The sequence below is a fragment of the Bombina bombina genome, chromosome 11, assembly GCF_027579735.1.
Source record: "Bombina bombina isolate aBomBom1 chromosome 11, aBomBom1.pri, whole genome shotgun sequence".
Classification (NCBI taxonomy): Eukaryota; Metazoa; Chordata; class Amphibia; order Anura; family Bombinatoridae; genus Bombina; species Bombina bombina.
In genome coordinates this window covers 199,527,365-199,547,751 of record NC_069509.1, presented here as the reverse complement: position 1 = coordinate 199,547,751, position 20,387 = coordinate 199,527,365, and the positions used below count along the sequence as shown (strand labels likewise).

General features: G+C 38.8%; 1 protein-coding gene across 2 annotated transcripts in view; it reads left to right on the top strand.

Annotated features, from left to right (window-relative positions):
- TMEM11 (transmembrane protein 11) overlaps positions 1-20,053 on the top strand; it is a 73,448-nt gene extending 53,395 nt beyond the window's left edge. For both annotated transcript variants that reach the window (XM_053694702.1, XM_053694701.1), the window contains exon 2: positions 19,208-20,053. In XM_053694702.1, coding sequence (XP_053550677.1) covers positions 19,208-19,724 — 517 coding nt within the window. In that variant the 3' untranslated portion in view covers positions 19,725-20,053. The remainder of the gene's footprint in view (positions 1-19,207) is intronic.
- The last annotated feature ends 334 nt before the right edge of the window (positions 20,054-20,387 follow it).

Here is a 20,387-nt window from a genome sequence, read left to right as displayed (position 1 = left end):
GAAGCTTCAGTTGATCAGATTTGCAAAACAGCAACTTGGTCCTCTTTGCATACATTTACTAAATTCTACCGTTTTGATGTATTTGCTTCTTCTGAAGCGGTTTTTAGTAGAAAAGTTCTTCAGGCAGCTGTTTCAGTTTGATTCTTCTGCTGATGTTTTAAGTTTTTCTTTTCCTCATGAGAATAACTTATATTTTGGGTTGTGGATTATTTTTTCAGCATTTGGCTGCTGTTTATTTTTATCCCTCCCTCTCTAGTGACTCTTGCGTGGAGTTCCACATCTTGGGTATTGATATTCCATACGTCACTAGCTCATGGACTCTTGCCAATTACATGAACGAAAACATAATTTATGTAAGAACTTACCTGATAAATTCATTTCTTTCATATTGGCAAGAGTCCATGAGGCCCACCCTTTTTATGGTAGTTATGATTTTTTTGTATAAAGCACAATTATTTCCAAATTCCTTTGTTGATGCTTTTTACTCCTTTATCACCCCACTACTTGGCTATTCGTTAAAACTGAATTTTGGGTGTGGTGAGGGGTGTATTTATAGGCATTTTGAGGTTTGGGAAACTTTGCCCCTCCTGGTAGGATTGTATATCCCATACGTCACTAGCTCATGGACTCTGGCCAATATGAAAGAAATGAATTTATCAGGTAAGTTCTTACATAAATTATGTTTTCCTTACTAAACACAGACTATAAAATTTTGACAGCCATTCTAGCACACAGACTCAAAAGGATCCTTGACCCTCTAATACATGTGGACCAAGCTGGCTTCATGACACATAGAAACCTCTCTGCCATTATCCGCAAAATTCTTTTATTAGACTTTCACTCAACTTTTTTTTTTTTCCAAATTATTTTTTTATTGAGGTTATCAAAACATACAAGGAAAACTATGGCAATGACAGGAAAAAGATATGTTACCTATAACCATATACAAGAAAGTTCACATATAAGAGCGGGCACAAAAATACATTTATAGCTTAATATAGTGTAGCGGACAGCGGGGAACTGTGCCTTAGTGGTAGTTAGGTCCGCTTATGGAGCAAACCATGGATACTGGTGTCAATAAGGGTACCAAGAGTAACATCTAGAAAGGATGCTAAGCCCATGTAGATAGTACCTCATTTTCTGTATTATGTAATGGGGGGGGGGTATACAGCGGTCCAGAGCCGCTCGAATAAGAATAGGGGAATTTATTAATTTGTCGTGAGCAGTTGCAATTGGGCCAGTATAATAAATAGATATTTAGATCTAGTGATATGGGGAATTACATATATATCTATAGACAGCAATACTCAGTATAATAGATGATCTTAGCAGAGGATTAGTACAAAACAATAGAGACAAGTATGCAAATAACAGTCCTATGTGAAAGTATAGACAACCAACCATGTAATAATAGTGTTATTCTCTCTAAGATAAAATGGTCATCAATGAGCCACAGGTGGTATCTATATGATCATTATGAAACAAATGTAAACAGCTACATTAAGATACAAACATTAAGCTTGTCTAGCGGGTAGTCTCAGTCCGTCCTCATTAGCTATATACTGTGTGAAGAGAGAATATGTATAGTCTATCTGGCCTTTTGGGGATGATCTGGTTAAATTGTTGCGCAACTGTTTGTGGAATAATACATGAACATATTTTGCTGGATAGAGGGATCTGAGTATATACACTAAAAAGTTACCATAGAGAACACTGTGGGTTAAGAAAAAAAACAAAGAGAAATTGAGACCTCAAAATTGTAAATAATGTAGGTGAGAAAGTCTGCCAGAGAAAGTCTAAAAATAAAGAAACATCAGATTGAATGTGGCTTCTTTTCTAAAATGTGGATTTTAACGTCTTGGTGGCCTTATATTACTGGGAGGGGGATATTTCTTTATCATATAAGATGAGCTATGTGAAGGAGGCTATGCCGTCTATGGAGCTTGTAGAGAGTAAAAGAGGGAAACTATAGAGGGCAAGCCTAGAATGATAGGAGGCACTGGGGGCATCGAGTAAGTGTATTCACATAAAATAAGCAAAGAAATGTAAGCCATAAACAGCACAGTGCTGAAGTAGAGAAAACTGTGTAACATAGGGTGCAAAAACATTAATAGATCAACAGGATATGCATTAATAAAATGTCTGAGGGAGACATCTGTCCTTAACATGAATCAAATATGTCCGTTCAGGATCCAATAAACAACTCAAACTCAGGGGTCATCATTAGGACTTGCATACAAGTGACGTTGTGAATATATTGACCTGACTTGTATGGGCTTTAATAAGTTTATTACTGCATTTACCCAATCCCTTTTCGAAAGGGAGTGTAGTTAAAGGGCTGCGTAATGGGGAGGCCTAGTGGAGGATTAAGCAGTTCCAGCGGGCATTTCAGGGCCATGGGGACGGGGTAAGTGAACAAATTTAATGTCGGATCCGGCTTTATCTCCCACCCCAGAGGGAGACGTTCCTGTTAGCAATGCTGCATCAAGCTTAATGGTGCGTCTATCCGGTGCCTCGGGCGGTCGGCTGCAGCCGCCCTGAACATCAAAGAACCCCCTCCCAGGGTAAGTGCCGGCTTGGCCGAGTTAAGTGCGGCTTTTATACTCGGCTTCGGCAGCTGACGATTAGTGGTAGGGAGCTGTAATAATGGTTCCACCTTTGGTAGGCTGTGACTTTGGTTGAGTTCAGGTGGAGAGGTTGTGGCCTTCGGATTATGCTTACGTTCATCTCCGACAGCAGCCGTCGCCATTTTGGAGGCTTTGTTCTCACTCTCCTGATAACGGAACCTTACTAAAATGGTTAAATGAGAGAAGTACCTGTCCATTTTGTCCGAGAGGGCTGACAAAAGGTCTTCAATCTCCCCTTGTAGTGTCTCCTCCATGTTTAGTTGAGTCCCTCTATCCGAGATCAAAATGAATGATATCTGAGTCACCCGGCGTACCGGGGGGGGTGCTTGGGTAGCTGATAGAGGGCCGGAGCCCATATGAACAAACTGTCCGGAATATGTCTCCAGTAGGTGTGAGCTCCAATAATTTGGTATCGAAAGAAGCCCAAAGTCTTCACGCTTCAGTTCTTGCTTATTAGCTTCCTGTGGTGCTGGAAAGTATTTAGGTATTTGGCTGTTTAGTTATAAAAATTCAGGAGCCTCTAGTTTTGCATCTGGCTATGGCTGACATCCGGACACGCCCCCCCACTCAACTTTTAATATGCAAAATAAGACTAAAACTCTGCAGGACCTTGCTAGTCTTTCTGTTGACGCTCAAAAAGCCTTTGATTCAGTTACATGGGACCACCTATTTTTTACCATGAGCCAATTTGGGTTTACAGATCAATTTTTAAATTTTATTAGGTCTATACATGCAAAAGCTTCCTCCACAATATTTATAAATGGATCTCTCACAGACTCTTTTTCCATGGCTATGGGGACGCGTCAGGGTTGCCCGATTTCCCCACTACTCTTCAACCTAGCTATTGAACCCTTGGCTATAGCCCTCAAGGGATACCTCTTGGAGGTAAGCGACTTAAGCTGTTGTTATATGCAGATTACCTGCTTTTATTTCTTAACTACGCAAATTGAAATCCCCTTGATTTTAGACCTAGTCTCAGAGTTTGGCTCATTTTCTGGGTATAAAGTAAATGCCTCTAAATCAGAAATATTATGGATCAAGAGACAAACACATGATAGTACTCCTTTCCCTTTTAAAAGTGCTGTAGAATACATCAGGTATCTTGGGATAAAAATTGGTATAAATCCTGCAAGCTGGTACAAATGAAACTACCCCCCCCCTTATTTGTGAAGATTAAGCAAGATATGATGAATTGGTCTAACCTACCTCTTTCAACTACTGCAAAAATTAATTTAATCAAAATGATTCTTACCTAAGCTTCTATATCTAATGCAGAATATTTCTATTCTTTTAACAAAAAAAGATACTAAGCTCCTTGATAATTGTTTTAGGATATTCCTTTGGGGCACTGGTAGAAGACGTATTGCTTTAGAAAAATAAGCCCAACTCAGACAGTTTGGGGGACTAGTGCTTCCTTTACTATCCATTTATAATAGTGTCTGCTTAGCTAAAGTAGCTATGGACTGGCTTACTGGAGGGGATTATATTGCATATTTGGAAGTTGAACAAAAATTGGTTTACCCCTTCTCTTTATCTGCCCTTCTACATTATTCCAACAAGCTTATTTCTAATAAAATCAAGAAAAGGTATACAACCAAACTATTAAAGCTTGGCAGCTAATTAGGTCCATTTTAAAAATGAATCTTTATATTTCTGATCAAGTGCCTATTGCTGGTAACCCCCAATTTATTGGGGTCTTAATAGCAAATTGTTTTCCAGATGGGCTAATGATGGGCTGATATATTTATGGCAATTTAATGAAAATAACTCGCCCAGTGTATTCACTTTTGATACTTTAAAAGACCGCTATGGTCTCAGGAACAGATTTCTACACCTACTTACATGTGCGTCATTGTTTTTTTTTTAAATTACCAAAGATTTTAATATGGTTTGGTCACATCCAGGTATAAGAATTGTCCGGTCTCTTCTTAAAATGGGAAAACATTCTATTAACTATTGGAATAAGATGTTACTCGCCAAAACTGGTGAGCGTAATGTTCTCATTTTATGTTTAAAATGGCAATCTGACTTGATGACAATAGATGAGGACATGTTGAAACGTAGTATGAGTGTTGAAAATGCCACATTATCTGCAATATGACGGGAGTCTCATTTTAAACTAACAATGTGTGTGTGTGTGTATATGTATGTATATATATATATATATATATATATATATATATATATATATATATATATATATAAAATCCCCCGCTAGATTAAATAATTGGTATCCTGCCTCGCAAAATAAATGCCCCTGATGTTTGTTTTGGAGCTGCCTAAAAATACAACAGTTCTGGCAACATATTAAAATTCTGGATAAGGAAACTGCTAAGATCTAACTTTACTTTTGACTCAAATCATATTAGCCGGATAACATCAGGTTTAATACAACTATTTTGGGGGTGAGATCTTAGTTTCAGGAACTGGAAGAGTAAAAGAGAACCAGCCATTAATAATCGTAATGTTTCTCATGCAAACCCAGTTGATAATCGAACAAATGGAGGATAGTTATAACAATACAGAATCTCGTATCAATAAATTTTGTAAAAAATGGATGTCTTTTTTTTCAAATTATGAGATTTGGTCCCAAAGACAACTTGTGACCCCTCTTCAAAATCTAGGAATTCATTGCTAAAGGCTATACTGCTTTAATTGGTTATTACTGTATCCTGATATTTTATATCCCCACCCCCTTCAATTTTTTTCCCCTCCTCCCTCATGCACCCGAATCTAACTGAACTCTAAGCCTTGAGTTAACATTTCTGATAATAGCTATATGTACATTTTCTATGATAATTTTCTTTGAATAAGGTCACGACTATAAAATCTGTAAACCTTAAAATAGCCCATATATAGGGGTGATTTATTTTGTGACTTAATTATAAATGATTTATATATTCTGAAATTTGTTACACATAAATGTAATGAAGCTAAAGGGACACTGAACCCAAAAAAAATGTCTTTAGCGATTCAGATAGAGCAATGTAACCTTGATTGTTCTTGCTGATTGGTGGATAAATTTGCCCACCAATAAACAAGTGCTGTCCCGGGTCTGAACCAAAAATTGTCTGGCTCCTTAGCTTAGATGCCTTCTTTTTCAAATAAAGATAGCAAGAAAACGAAGAAAAATTGATAATAGGAGTAAATTAGAAAGTTGCTTAAAATGGCATGCTGTATCTGAATCATGAAAAAAAAATTGGGTTCAGTGTCCCTTTAAGCCATGTGCTCTTTACCTTTTTTTAAAGGGACATGAAAATCAAATTTTCTTTTCTAAGATATGGAGTCCACAACGTCACCAATTACTGTTGGGAATACCACACCTGGCCAGCAGGAGGAGGCAAAGTGCACCACAGCAAAGCTGTTAAGTATCACTTCCCTTCCCACAAAACCCAGTCATTCTCTTTGCCTTTTGTCAATGGAGGAGGTGAAGTTTTGGTGTCTGAAGATAATTGGATTTCTTTTACTTCAAGCAAGATTTTTGTGTCTAACCGTAGTCCATGTTAGTCTCTTCAGTAGGGCAGTGGTGGCTTTAAAGCAGTTAGTAACTTTTAAGGTGGGCCTTGCTGCATTTTCCTAACATATTTGCTGCCCTACTATAGAAAGCCAGAGTAGGTTTACTCTGTTCTTTCTCTTTCTACAGGTCTCTGTGAGGAGGATGTGTCCTCTCATACCATGTAAGCTGTCCTCCTTCCGGACGGCTGGATGCAGGCAAGTGCCATTTTGTCTTCTAAGTAGGGGGGACTGTGCACTTTAAAGGATTCTGCTAAATGTAATGGGACAAAATATATCCTAGTAGGATATTAATTATGGCAGTGTGCAGGCACTTAATGTGATATGTTGGAGACTACTTCCCCTTTTTTTTCTATCATGATTTAGATAGAACATAACATTTTAAACAACTTTCTAATTTACTTCTATCCTCATATTTTTTCATTTTCTTGTTATCCTTATTTGAAAAGCAGAAATGTAAGCTCAAGAGTGTGCACGTGTCTGCAGCACTATATAGCAGCAGTTTTACAACAATGTTATACATTAGCAGTAGCACTAGATGGCAGCACTATTTCCTGTCATGTAGGGCTTCAGGCACGTGCATGCTACCTAGAAAAACATCTTGGAGGTATGACCTCCAAAAAAAGTACATATAGGTAGCACTCAAATTCCCTTTAATAATGGTATCGACAGAGATGTGAGTGGCGGATAAACTAGGTTGTTTAAAATATAACTTTTACTGGGACTTCTAAAATAATAGTAAGACAAAACAATTAAAATTACAGAAACTTGGATCCATTAATTTAGGGACAGGGATGAAAATATCTCTGGAGGTGAGATTTTCTAAATAAAGAGATACTAATATATTGAGTTGGTAGCTCTGGTTTATCCAATTATTGGTAAAATTATATAATAGTGGTAATACAGGCACAATCCACTAATATAAAATATATTTCTTAAGTTGTGAATAGTTGTACACACTGTTTTATTTCCACAAATTGAAGGTGGTTATGGTATATTGTGATATACCATGTACTTATTATTCACCGAACCTACCTAGGTATCTCTTCAACAAAGAATAACATGAGAATGAAAACAATTTGATAATAGAAGTAAATTGGAAACTTTAAAAAAAATAAAAATTATATTCTCTATCTGAATCATGAGAACATTTTTTTGGTTTAATGTCCCTTTAACCAGTTTCATTAAAGGGACAGTCAAGTCCAAAAAAAAAATTCATTTTTCAAATAGGGCATGTAATTTTAAACAACTTTCTAATTTACTTTTATCAACAGTTTTGCTTTGTTCTCTTGGTATTCTAGTTGAAAGCAAACCTAGGGAGGCACATATGATAATTTCTAAGCCCTTGAAGGCCGCCTCTATTTTATTTACTTTTCCCAGCAGGGGAGAGCAAGCTCATGTAGGCCATGTAGATAGCATTGTGATCACGCCCGTGGCTAGTGGCAGACACTGCACTAATTGGCTAAAATGCAACTATATGCAAAATAACTAAGTCATGTGATTAGGGGCGGTCAGAAGATGCTTAGATACAAGTTAGTCACAGAAGTAAAAAGTGTATTAATATAACAGTGTTGGTTTTGCAAAAAACTGGGGAATGGGTAATAAAGGGATTATCTATCTTTTTAAACAACAAAAATTCTGGTGTTGACTGTCCCTTTAAGGCAAAACATTTTATTTGTGCTTCTTTAGTGTGTGTGTTATCTGTCTGTACTAATTGTGTTGGTAGTACCAGGATTAGTTTAGTTGTGCATCTTTAGTGTGTGTGTTATCTGTCTGTACTAATTGTGTTGGTAGTACCAGGATTAGTTTAGTTGTGCATCTTTAGTGTGTGTGTTATCTGTCTGTACTAATCGTGTTGGTAGTACCAGGATTAGTTTATTTGTGCTTCTTTAGTGTGTGTGTTATCTGTCTGTACTAATCTTGTTGGTAGTACCAGGATTAGTTTAGTTGTGCATATTTAGTATGTGTGTTATCTGTCTGTACTAATCGTGTTGGTAGTACCAGGATTAGTTTAGTTGTGCATCTTTAGTGTGTCTGTTATCTGTCTGTACTAATCTTGTTGGTAGTACCAGGATTAGTTTAGTTGTGCATCTTTAGTGTGTGTGTTATCTGTCTGTACTAATTGTGTTGGTAGTACCAGGATTAGTTTAGTTGTGCATTTAGTGTGTGTGTTATCTGTCTGTACTAATCTTGTTGGTAGTACCAGGATTAGTTTAGTTGTGCATTTAGTATGTGTGTTATCTGTCTGTACTAATCGTGTTGGTAGTACCAGGATTAGTTTAGTTGTGCATCTTTAGTGTGTGTGTTATCTGTCTGTACTAATCGTGTTGGTAGTACCAGGATTAGTTTAGTTGTGCATCTTTAGTGTGTCTGTTATCTGTCTGTACTAATCGTGTTGGTAGTACCAGGATTAGTTTAGTTGTGCATCTTTAGTGTGTCTGTTATCTGTCTGTACTAATCGTGTTGGTAGTACCAGGATTAGTTTAGTTGTGCATCTTTAGTGTGTCTGTTATCTGTCTGTACTAATCGTGTTGGTAGTACCAGGATTAGTTTAGTTGTGCATATTTAGTATGTGTGTTATCTGTCTGTACTAATCGTGTTGGTAGTACCAGGATTAGTTTAGTTGTGCATATTTAGTGTGTGTGTTATCTGTCTGTACTAATCGTGTTGGTAGTACCAGGATTAGTTTAGTTGTGCATATTTAGTATGTGTGTTATCTGTCTGTACTAATCTTGTTGGTAGTACCAGGATTAGTTTAGTTGTGCATATTTAGTATGTGTGTTATCTGTCTGTACTAATTGTGTTGGTAGTACCAGGATTAGTTTAATTGTGCATTTAGTGTGTGTGTTATCTGTCTGTACTAATTGTGTTGGTAGTACCAGGATTAGTTTAGTTGTGCATTTAGTGTGTGTGTTATCTGTCTGTACTAATCTTGTTGGTAGTACCAGGATTAGTTTAGTTGTGCATTTAGTATGTGTGTTATCTGTCTGTACTAATTGTGTTGGTAGTACCAGGATTAGTTTAGTTGTGCATTTAGTGTGTGTGTTATCTGTCTGTACTAATTGTGTTGGTAGTACCAGGATTAGTTTAGTTGTGCATTTAGTGTGTGTTATCTGTCTGTACTAATTGTGTTGGTAGTACCAGGATTAGTTTAGTTGTGCATTTAGTGTGTGTGTTATCTGTCTGTACTAATCTTGTTGGTAGTACCAGGATTAGTTTAGTTGTGCATTTAGTATGTGTGGTATCTGTCTGTACTAATTGTGTTGGTAGTACCAGGATTAGTTTAGTTGTGCATTTAGTGTGTGTGTTATCTGTCTGTACTAATTGTGTTGGTAGTACCAGGATTAGTTTAGTTGTGCATTTAGTGTGTGTGTTATCTGTCTGTACTAATTGTGTTGGTAGTACCAGGATTAGTTTAGTTGTGCATTTAGTGTGTGTGTTATCTGTCTGTACTAATTGTGTTAGTAGTACCAGGATTAGTTTAGTTGTAATCTTTAATTCTGAAGAAAAGTATGTTCTAATAGTCCAGTGGGCTACTGTGCATTTAAGCAGCATATATTTAGGGTCTCTTTCCAATCCGGCAGGATATTGCAGAACTGGTATTTGTATATAAGCGCTTATGATTAGGCACCTCTGACATCTATTGCAACAGGCTCTGTTTTCTCATGTATGATCGCGCACTGGGTTTCAAAATGGCTCCGCCTCCTTTGTTAGTTACTAATGTAGCAGTGCCGTTTTTATGGTCTATTTGTCTCACGTGACCCACCTCCCTCTCCTACTGAGATCGGAGCGGGGGTTTAGAATCAGATGAGATAGTCTCAGTGTGTTTTGAGTTCTAAAAGAGTATTATTTTTTTGCTGCTATTTGAACTATCAGGTATGTTTATTTCAATGCATTATGTGAATGTGCTAATATGAAGCTGGCGTTGGCACATTCACACCATCCGCGACCTGCATGGAGTTATTTTTTAGTATCTTGCTCATGATGGTTCATAAATTTCTCAAACAGGGGCGTAATACAGGAGTATAAGATTGGAACGGGTCTGTTCCCATATTATTTATGTCTATCCCGTTATATGGCATGTAGTGTTTAGTTACTTTTGCTTAAAGAGACAGTCAAGTCTAAAATGACATGCCCTATTTTAAACATGAAAGTTTTTTTTGAACAACTTTCCAATTTACTTTTATCACCAAGTTTGCTTTGTTCTTTTGGTATTCTTAGTTAAAAGCTAAACCTAGGAAGGCTCATATGATAAATTCTAAGCCTCTTAGGCTGCCTCTTATCACATGCTTTTTTTATTTGCTTTTCACAACAGGGGAGAGCTAGTTCATGTGAGCAATATAGATAACATTGAGATCACGCCCATGGCTTGTGACAGACACTGCATTAATTGGCGAAAATTCAAGTCAATAGATAATAAAATGTGTGATAAGGGGGGCTGTCAGAAGATGCTTAGATACAAGGTAATTACAGTGGTAAAAAGTTTAATAATATAACTGTTGGTTATGCAACACTGGGCAATGGGTAATAAAGGGATTATCTATTTTTTTAAAACAATAACATTTCTGGTGTTGACTGTCCCTTTAATTTTCCCAATTTATCAACCTATTGTTAGAGGGTATTTAGGTTATTTTCATATCATAATACGGTATAAGAGTGGAACAGGGGTCTGTTCCTATATTTATTTATGTTTATCCTGTTATATGGCATGTCTCTTTACTTTTAAAGTGATAGTACTGATTTTTTTCCCCCCCCCAAAAAAGATTATATCAAATATATTGTGCTTCCCTCATGTCTCTCAGGATGATGCTATTTAGGCAATGCCACAGCTTTCTCCTTAAATGTCCCAAGCCTCTATGGCGTCACATGCAGTGCCCTGCAGTTCCTCTCAATCTCCTGGAGGAGTGTATTTGCCTACAGTTGTTGCAGCTCAGGTATCCACTGCGGTATCTGCAGCTTTATCTGCTTTTCCTTCCTTACAGGGAAAAAGGCAAGAGGACTTTTAAAAATTCCGATAGGTTTCTGCTACACATTCTGCTACACTGGTTGCTCTCTCTTCTAGGTCTGGTGAGGAGGATTCGCTGGTAGTTTTCTGAGGGTAAAATCTCAGATTCGGAAAGTATAATTCCTTCATCTGATGCTGAGGTGGTGGTCACCTTCAGATGTATGCTTGAACACCTTGTGTATCGTTGAAGAAGGTTTTAGCTACTTGGACGAAACCGATAACCCTGTCGTTGTCAACTTTATCCTTTCTATGATGTTCCTTCCACGAGGAAGTGTTTCTATCCGTGCTATGGAGATTTTTCACAGGGATAGGAGAAGCTAGGGATACCTTTCTCCCGTCTTTTAAAGGATTTTTCCTGTTCCTGGCTCCGTTTAATGCACAGTGCCTTAAGTAGAAGGAACCTTTTCTACTATGGCTCAAAGAACTTTGATCCCTATAGAGGATAGCTGCTCCTTAACGGATCCATGGACAAGAAGCTGGAAGTTTGTTTGATCAGCTAGGGTTTTATGGAAACCTACAGTTGTGTTGCTACTGTGTCAAGTGTGGCATCTTTTTGGTGCAATGCCTTGTCTAATTACACTTGCTGTGTTATCCCGTGGGACATTGTGGCTGAAATCTTGGTCAGCTGAGAAGCCTACCTATGGCTTAGTGAGCTTAGGCACTACAACTTTGCATATGCAAGTTCAATATCCTATTTGTCCAAGACATGTGTCAACTGTGGCCATATTTGGTATATATTTAATGTTTTCCCAAAGTCCAAACTTCTGGCGCTTCTTTACAAAGATGAGACCTTGTTTGGACCTGGTCTGGCAGAATTAATTTCTGACTTTACGGGTGGAGAAGGGTCTTTTCTACCACACGTCAAGAGGAATAGACTAATGGAAAGTCTTTCTTTTCCTCTTACTTCTGTGACAGACCATTTTTCTTGGAAACCCAATCGCTTTTAGTTCAGGGGAAAGCAATCTAAGCTTTCCTTCCCAGGGGCTGTTTTTTCCTTTCTGGAGTATCTGCAGTCCAGATATGAAAAGAGGCATTCTTGAACTGGGTTCAGGACCTTCCTCCCTGGGAGTGATAGTTCCAGTTCTGGTAAGGTAACGGGGCCTAGGTATTTATTTTCAAGTTTCTCAGAGTACCGTCCTTTAAATAGAATTCCATTTTCCTTTGGTTCTAGAAGGTCTGTTCATGACGAACATAGACCTGAAGAATGTATCTTAATGTTCCCATTCTACGGGATCTTCTCAAACTCCTAGAAAGATTCAGGTCTCGGGGAGTTGCAGGGGTGCTTTCCTGGACTATATACGGTCCAGGTGCCATCCTTCCTTCGAGCAAACTCTTTCAAGAAGATCTTGTCTTTTCTATGTTCCCATGGATGGGAAGTGAATCTGGGGAAGAGTTCCCTTGTTCCAGCTGCAAGAGTGATTTTCTCAGGGACGTTATTAGATTCTTTATCTATGAGAATTTTTCTATCAGAGGTTAGATAATCAAAGATTTCTTCCTCTTACCTCTCTCTGTAGTCTACTGTTTGGCCAACAGCAAGCTCTAGTGGTACGGTACATAGCTTAGTCATCTTGCAACCAGAGGGTTGGGAGTTTGAATCTAGCTGCAGCTGATTTTCCCTTCACTTTTCAGTGATTCAATGTATGGAGGGAATTGGTCTGATGGTTCCATGGACATCATTCCCTTTGCTCGAGTCCATTTGAGAGCTCTGCAGTTATATATGCTCAGGCAATGGAGCAGTGACCATTCGGATCTCTCTGAAGATAGATCTAGTTCAGCTTTAAGAGGCTCTCTCCAGTGGCGTTTTTTCAGGAGTATCTGTCTCGGGGCGCATGCTTCCGGAGACATTCCTGGGTGATTGTGACCACAGACGCCAGCCTGCTGGGCTGGGAGCAGTCTGGAACTCGTTTAAGGAGCAGGGATTAGGGACTCGGGAGGAGTCTGCTCTGCCCATTAACATCTTGGAGTTGAGAGCGATTTACAATGCTCTGATGGTTTGGCCTCAGTTGTCCTTAGCCCGGTTTATCCGGTTTCAGCTGGACAATATCACCTCTGTGTGGTTATTAATTAGTTTAAAAGAGTCTCCATTGTTTCCAAAGAGTTTATTAGGAATCAATATATGTTAATAATAAGAGAAATATTTACAGGTGTGTGTATATATACACATCTATTTTACAGCAAAACAGTCCACATAATTAATACAGGGCAACTCTACCACAACCCCAATTTGTGTAACACTGCTAAAATAATCCTAGGAATATACTCTATTAGCGAAATTTACCAATGTGTCCAACATCAGCCATCATTTTCATCAGGAAATGGAAGGGGGAAGAAGTTTTGGTGTTCCAGTTTTTTATACCCCAGTTTAATAGGGAGTGGTTTATCAAATGCCATTCAAAGGCTATTGGGAGTGTCCTCCTTAGACAGACACTAGGCCAAATAACTACTTTAATATTCCATTTTAAAACCAGCTATGTGAATTGCCAGGGATAAAATATGTGAGCTATATTTTAATATTCCAGTGATAAAATGTCACCACACTCTGTGGCTTACATCAACCACCAGCGAGGAACTCTGAGTTCCTTAGCCATAAAGGAGGTGACTTGGATTATTCAGTGGGCGGAAGCCCACAATTGCTGTCTTATCTGCCATCCACGTTTCAGGGGTGGACACTGGGAAGCAGATTTCCTGAGCAGAAAGACATTTCATCCCGGCTCTCCATCCGGAGGTGTTCTTCAGGTAAATCCTCAAATGGGGGGTGCCGGGGTTGCATCTGATGGCGTCTCGGCAGAATGCCAAGCTTCCAAGGTCAAGAGATCCATAGGCCGCCCTGATAGATGCTCTGGTGGTTCCTTGGGATTTCAGTCTAGCATATCTGCTTCATCCGTTTGCTCTCCTTCCACAAGTCATTGCTCGTATCACACAAGAAAGAGCATCAGTAATCTAATAGCTCCTGCATGGTATGCAGGCCTAAGGAAGTTATCTTTCATCTTGGAGGTTTCCTCTGAGAAAGGACCTTCTAACTCAGGGTCTATTCCTTCATCCAAATCTCGTTTCTCTGAAGATGACTGCTTGGAGATTGAAAGCTTAGTTCTGTCTGTGTGGTTTTTTGGAGTCGGTCATTGAGACCATGATTCAGGCTTGCAAGCCTGTTACTAGAAAGCCTTACCATAATATATGGCGTAAAGGTCTTTTTTTTGTGTGAATCCAATCCTCTTGGTGTATGGTCAGGATTCCTAGGATATTGTCTTTTCTCCAGGTAGGTCTGGAGAAGGGTTTATCAGTCAGTATTCTGAAGAGTCTGATTTCTGCATTATCCGTTCTGTTACACAAGCTTCTGGCAAATGTGTCAGGTGTGCAATCTTTTTGTCAGGCCCTGGTTAGAATCAGGCCTGTGTTTAAGTCTGTTGCTCCTCCTTGGAGCTCTAACCTTGTCCTTAAGGTTTTGCAACAGGCTCTGTTTGAGCCATTGCATTCCATAGATACTACGTTTTTATCTTGGAAGGTTTTGTTTCTTATTGCTATCTCATCTGCTCGGGGAGTTTAGGAACTCTTGGCTTGCAGTGTGATTCGCCTTACCTTTTCTTTCATGTGGATAAGGCGGTTCTTCATTCTAAATTGAGTTTTCTCTCTCTAAAGTGGTTTGGGATAGAAATGGTTGTTCCTTCTCTCTGTACTAATCCTTCCTCTCCTCTCATAAAGAATGTCTGTTGCACAACTTGGATGTTATTCGTGCGCTAAAATTCTTCCTACAGACGACTAAGGATATTTGCTGGTCTTCTGCCCTGTTTGTTTCTTAGGGAAGCGTAAGGTTGAGAAGTAAAATTCGTTTTGCTTGTGTGGCTGCTTGTCAGCAGCTTCCGGAGAGAATTACAGCCCATTCCACTAGGGCTGTCTCCTCTTCGTGGGTTTTCAAACATGAAGCTTCTGTGGAACTGATTTGCAAGGCTGCAACTTGGTCCTCTCTGCATACTTTTTCAAATTTGATATTTTTGCCTCGGCCAAGTTTTTTTTTTTTTTTTTTCTTTTGGGAGAAAGGTTCTTCAAGCGGTGGTGCCTTCTGTTTAGGTCTGCCTGTCTTGTTCTCCCTCCCTAGTCATCTGTGTCCTCTAGCTTGGGTATTGGTTCCCAACAGTAATTGATGACGTTGTGGACTCGCCATATCTTAGAAAAGAAAACAAATTTTATGCTTACCTGATAAATGTATTTATTTCCGGATATGGTGAGTCCACGACCCTGCCTGTTTTATTAAGACAGTTATTTTTGACTAAACGTCAGGCACCTCTACTATTTTGTATTGTACCTTTTCCATTTCCCTTCTGTCAAATGACTGGGGTTTGTGGGAAGGGAAGTGATACTTAACAGCTTTGCTGTGGTGCTCTTTGCCTCCTCCTGCTGACCAGGAGTGATATTCCCAACAGTAATTGATGTTGTGGACTCACCATATCTTAGGAAATAAATTTATCAGGTAAGCATAAATTTAGTATTTTTTTTTCATGATTCAGAAAGAGCAGCAATTTTAAACGACTTTCCAGGCTCTGTCCTCGGTCCCCTTCTCTTCTCAATATACACATCATCAGGTTCCTTAATAAAGTCCCACGGGTTTCAATATCATTTGTATGCAGATGACACCCAAATCTACCTCTCTGCACCTGACTTATCTCCTCACATCTCTTCCTGGATGTCCTCTCACTAACTTAAGCTAAACCTCTCCAAAACTGAGCTCCTTATTTTCTCTCTTTCTAAAATCTCCACCCCATCTCTCTGTCGACAACTCCATCATTACCCCTACCCACATGCCCAATGTCTTGGGGGTCACATTTGACTCAGATCTTTCACTCCTCACATTCAGATAGTTATAGGGAAGTGAGCGCTACAAGCATAAAGGGCTGAGATAAATACGGTAAAAAGTTTAGATGGCGTTTAAAAAGTTTTAATTACTAAAAGTAAAACATACTTCAATACATAGTACAATAAAGGATAAAAGCTTCATAGATCCATGATATACAAGATAAAACAAGATTCCAAAATAAAAGAATACAATAAATAAACAATATAACTTAGTGAGGTGGTCGCAGCATATACCACTCCGTGGTTTAGAACACAATGGTACAATTCTTGGTTGTGAGCATAAATATTACATGCGTTAAAACAGTCTGTGTGAACTCATCTGTAAGGAATGTTTGATAAGGAAATCTTCTTTGGTAGTGTTGATTCAGTGTGTTTGTGTTGCTAATCCTGATGACCAATAAAGCAAATAAAAATAAAATGTAAATAAAATATAAATATTGATAAGAGTTCCAAGTAATGAGTGAATAAAGTCCAAAAAAATCAAAAAACTGTGTTGGTCAAAGACAAATGTGAAAAACAATCAAAGATAAAAATAAAAAGTATTCTCCTGATGTGTCTTCAGAACAAAAACTCTGTGCGGTGTTTTTGGTACAAGATGATGAAAATTACAACAATAAAAATCCTAAAAAATGTGTGTGAAAAGGTAATGAGACTGGAATCCTTTTTCTTTAAAAGTAACCAAAAATTGTCATAGAAGGTACCAGAAATGTGAAAATGTATAAAATCCTCAATCTGTAAAAAACAAAAAATAACAATAGTGCAATATGGTTTAAAACTCCTTAGGAATAATGAAATAGGGCTCACCAGTAGTATGTTGATGCGTTTTTGGCCTTTCCCAGGCCTTTCTTAAGACTAAGTAGTCTTGAGAGGCTGAAACGCGTCAACATACTACTGGTATGCAACAGTGCGACTCTCGGCAGGGCCCTCTACCCATTTGATCCCTATAAATGTTACCTTGTATACCGCCTATGATAATAGCGCTGAGGAATCTGTTGGGGCTCTACAAATCGATAATTTTCTTTCTTTTGATATCCTTTGTTAAAAAAAGCATATCTAGATAAGCTCAGTAGCTGCTTATTGGTGCTGCACATAGATGCCTCGTGATTGGCTTACTCATGCGCATTGCTATTTCTTGAACAAAGGATATCTAAAGAATCTAAATCATATTTTCTATCTGAATCATGAAAGAAAACAATTGGGTTTGATTTCCCTTTTAAAGGGACATTATAGTCAAAAATTAAAATACAATAATTTGATAGAGAAAATTTGCCATGGACACTTATTAAAAAATGTCCTGCTGAATTAGTTAAAAATGAGCATAAAGCTTCCTCATTTTAGCAGCCCTCATAAGAACTTTGAATATGGCCGCCGTAATACTTCCCACACAGCCTGCTCTTTACTGTCCCTAGATAGCATTAAAAGCAGTCTCTAGCACTGGCTGTTTACTAAGGCAAAGATAAGAATTTGCCGGTTCCCTTCTCCCCTCCCCAGCCTAGCAATGCTGCTGCTCCACGGCTCCTATAAGTAATGAATCAGAAGCTGCTGTCCTGGGTTTTACTGTCTCAGGAGTGTTTCTGAGAAGGACACCAGGATGTTCTTTTTCTCTAGGAGACCAAGTAAAAAGGACGATTGCTGCAGAATCAGGGGCTTCTCAGCAGCTTGTCTGTCCCCTCAGTTGTGCACACTGCAAGTAGCAGCGGGTTTTACCTCCCTCTGATTCATTACTTATAAGAGCGGTGAAGCAGCAGCATTGCTAGGCTGGGGTGGGGAGAAGGGAACCGGCAAATTCTTATCAAGTCAAGAATACTTTATTAGCATGACATTATTACATGTGTTGCCAAAGTAATATGTTACAATAAACAGATCAATAACAATTTATAACGTAGGAGTATAATGGGTAAATATAAATATGGATAAAATTATCTTTGCCTTAGTAAACAGCCAGTGCTATAGACTGATTTTATAGCTATCTAGGGACAGTGTGTAAAGAGCAGGCTGTGTGGGAATTGTGTATTAAGGCTGAATTCAAAGCTCTTATCAGAGCTGCTAAAAACAGGAAACTTTATGCTCATTTTTAACTACTTTAGCAGCATCATTTTTAATAAGTGTCAATGTCAAATTTTGTTTATACATATTGCTCTATTAAATTAAAGGGACACTGAACCCAAGTTTTTTTCTTTCATGCTCTATCTGAATCACGAAAGTAAAAATTTGGGTTTAGTGTCCCTTTAATGTATTTTAGTTTTTTACTATAATGTCCCTTTCGAAAGAGAAATAAAAATGCTTGCTCACATTATGTGCTTTCATATGGATAAAATAACACCAATCCAGCACCACAGAACAGTATGAATATTTGAAGAATTCCATTCTAGATGCACTGTACAGTGTATTGGATATCTTTGTAAAATACAATTGATGCAATCTGGTTATTCAGAGAAGTAGCACACACTGTAAAAACAAACAAAAGTGGGTAGAATGTTAGGTTAAGGACAGATGATGGATTGCATTCAATGGAAGGGGCTGTCACTATTGGTGTGCCTCAGTGTTCAGTGATGGGGCCTGTTTTAATTAGTTATAATTATAGTAGAATTCAGGGGAAGTTTGCCTTTTTGCAGATGCTATGGGGAAGGATATATTCATTATTAACAAGGTATTAGACAAAGTTTTAAGCATCATACTTTTACTGTGACAGTAATGTATTTAATGGGGGTGTGCATTTGATGGCAGCTGTTTTTATATCAGATCCTGATAAATTCATTTAAAATTAAGTCATTTAGAGGGCTCAGTATGAAGACATTTTACACCTTTTGCTTTTGTGTAGAAATTGTACTTGTGCCGCTCTCTACAGAGGCTGGAAAACAAATTCTGTAACCTGAAAATGCAGCGTATCAAATAGCCAGTTTATGTAATTTGCAGGTTACTGAATTTGCTTACTCTAGGGAGTACGGGGTAAAGCACAATTTTTATACAAAAGCAACAGGTGTTTAATGTTTAAATCGTGTTGTAGGTAAAAAAAAAAAAAAAAAACTATTTTCCATGAGGTGCTGTATGAGTTAGGTGAAAATCCCTTCACCTGTGTCATAAGGGGCCCATTTTTTTGGTGCTGAGGGCCTTTGTTCCCAAGGTGACCTGCTGTAGGATAGATGCACAGTGTGCTTGTCTAGTTCAGAATAATGAAACTATGCAGTAGAATAACGCTTTCTTTCTTCCTCAGGGTGGCCCTTTCATCGGGTGAATGCTACATTGTGCACGAAATTTACAATGGGGACAATGCACAAGACCAGTTTGAGTATGAGCTGGAGCAGGCGCTGGAAGCTCAGTACAAATACATAGTAATCGAGCCCACACGGATCGGAGATGAGACGGCTCGCTGGATCACTGTGGGGAATTGCCTGCACAAGACAGCGGTCCTATCGGGCACAGCCTGCCTCCTTACCCCTCTAGCCCTTCCCTCTGAGTACTCACACTATGTTTCGCTGCCTGCTGGTGTGCTTAGTGTAGCCTGCTCTGCCCTTTACGGCATCTCTTGGCAGTTTGACCCCTGCTGCAAGTACCAGGTTGAGTATGATGCCTATAAACTGTCGCGGCTGCCGCTGCACACCCTCACCTCCTCTTCGCCAGTGGTGCTTGTACGAAAAGATGATGTCCACAGAAAAAGACTGCACAATACAATAGCGCTTGCTGCTCTGGTGTACTTCGCCAAGAAGATTTATGAACTGTACGCTGTATGATTTCCACAGAGAAAATAAGACACAATATTTTGACACTTCTGTCTCCTCCCGATACAGTGGTGGAAACAGAGGGTGTTAATCCCTTTTAGGACTGCTGCACTGAATATGATGCTCAGCCCCACGTACACTTTGAGGACCCGCAGTGAACCCGACCCAGGATACCAGCTGGGAGCTAACATAGAATATTGACAGGAGGAAATGGGGGTGTGAGGGAGTAAAACTTACCCTTTTTATAAAAAAAACCAAAACACAACATTTAAATATATTATTCCTTGTACCATACTAAACCAGCCTGGAGTCCGTGTGACCATTAAAACGTATACAATACAGTTTGCTTGCCTTGCTTTTCTTATGACTAAATAGTGGCTCTGAGGATTAATATAATTGTCATTTATTTTAAGACTGCACGATAAAGCAGCTTTGGTAACAAAGGGATCTGTTTATCAAATGCACATTTGTTTGCATAAATGACATGGTGACCTCCCCACACAGTGGCAGCACTGTCCTTGCTGCCGAGACCCTCACTCATTAGTCACTAGAGGCGCCTGCACGAGCGGCAGAACCATATTGGGGTAATAAAATACAAATGTCACTTGTAACCGTAGCAGAGCATATGCTGCAGCTTTATATGAGATGTTGCTGGAGCCTAGCACGGTCGCATTA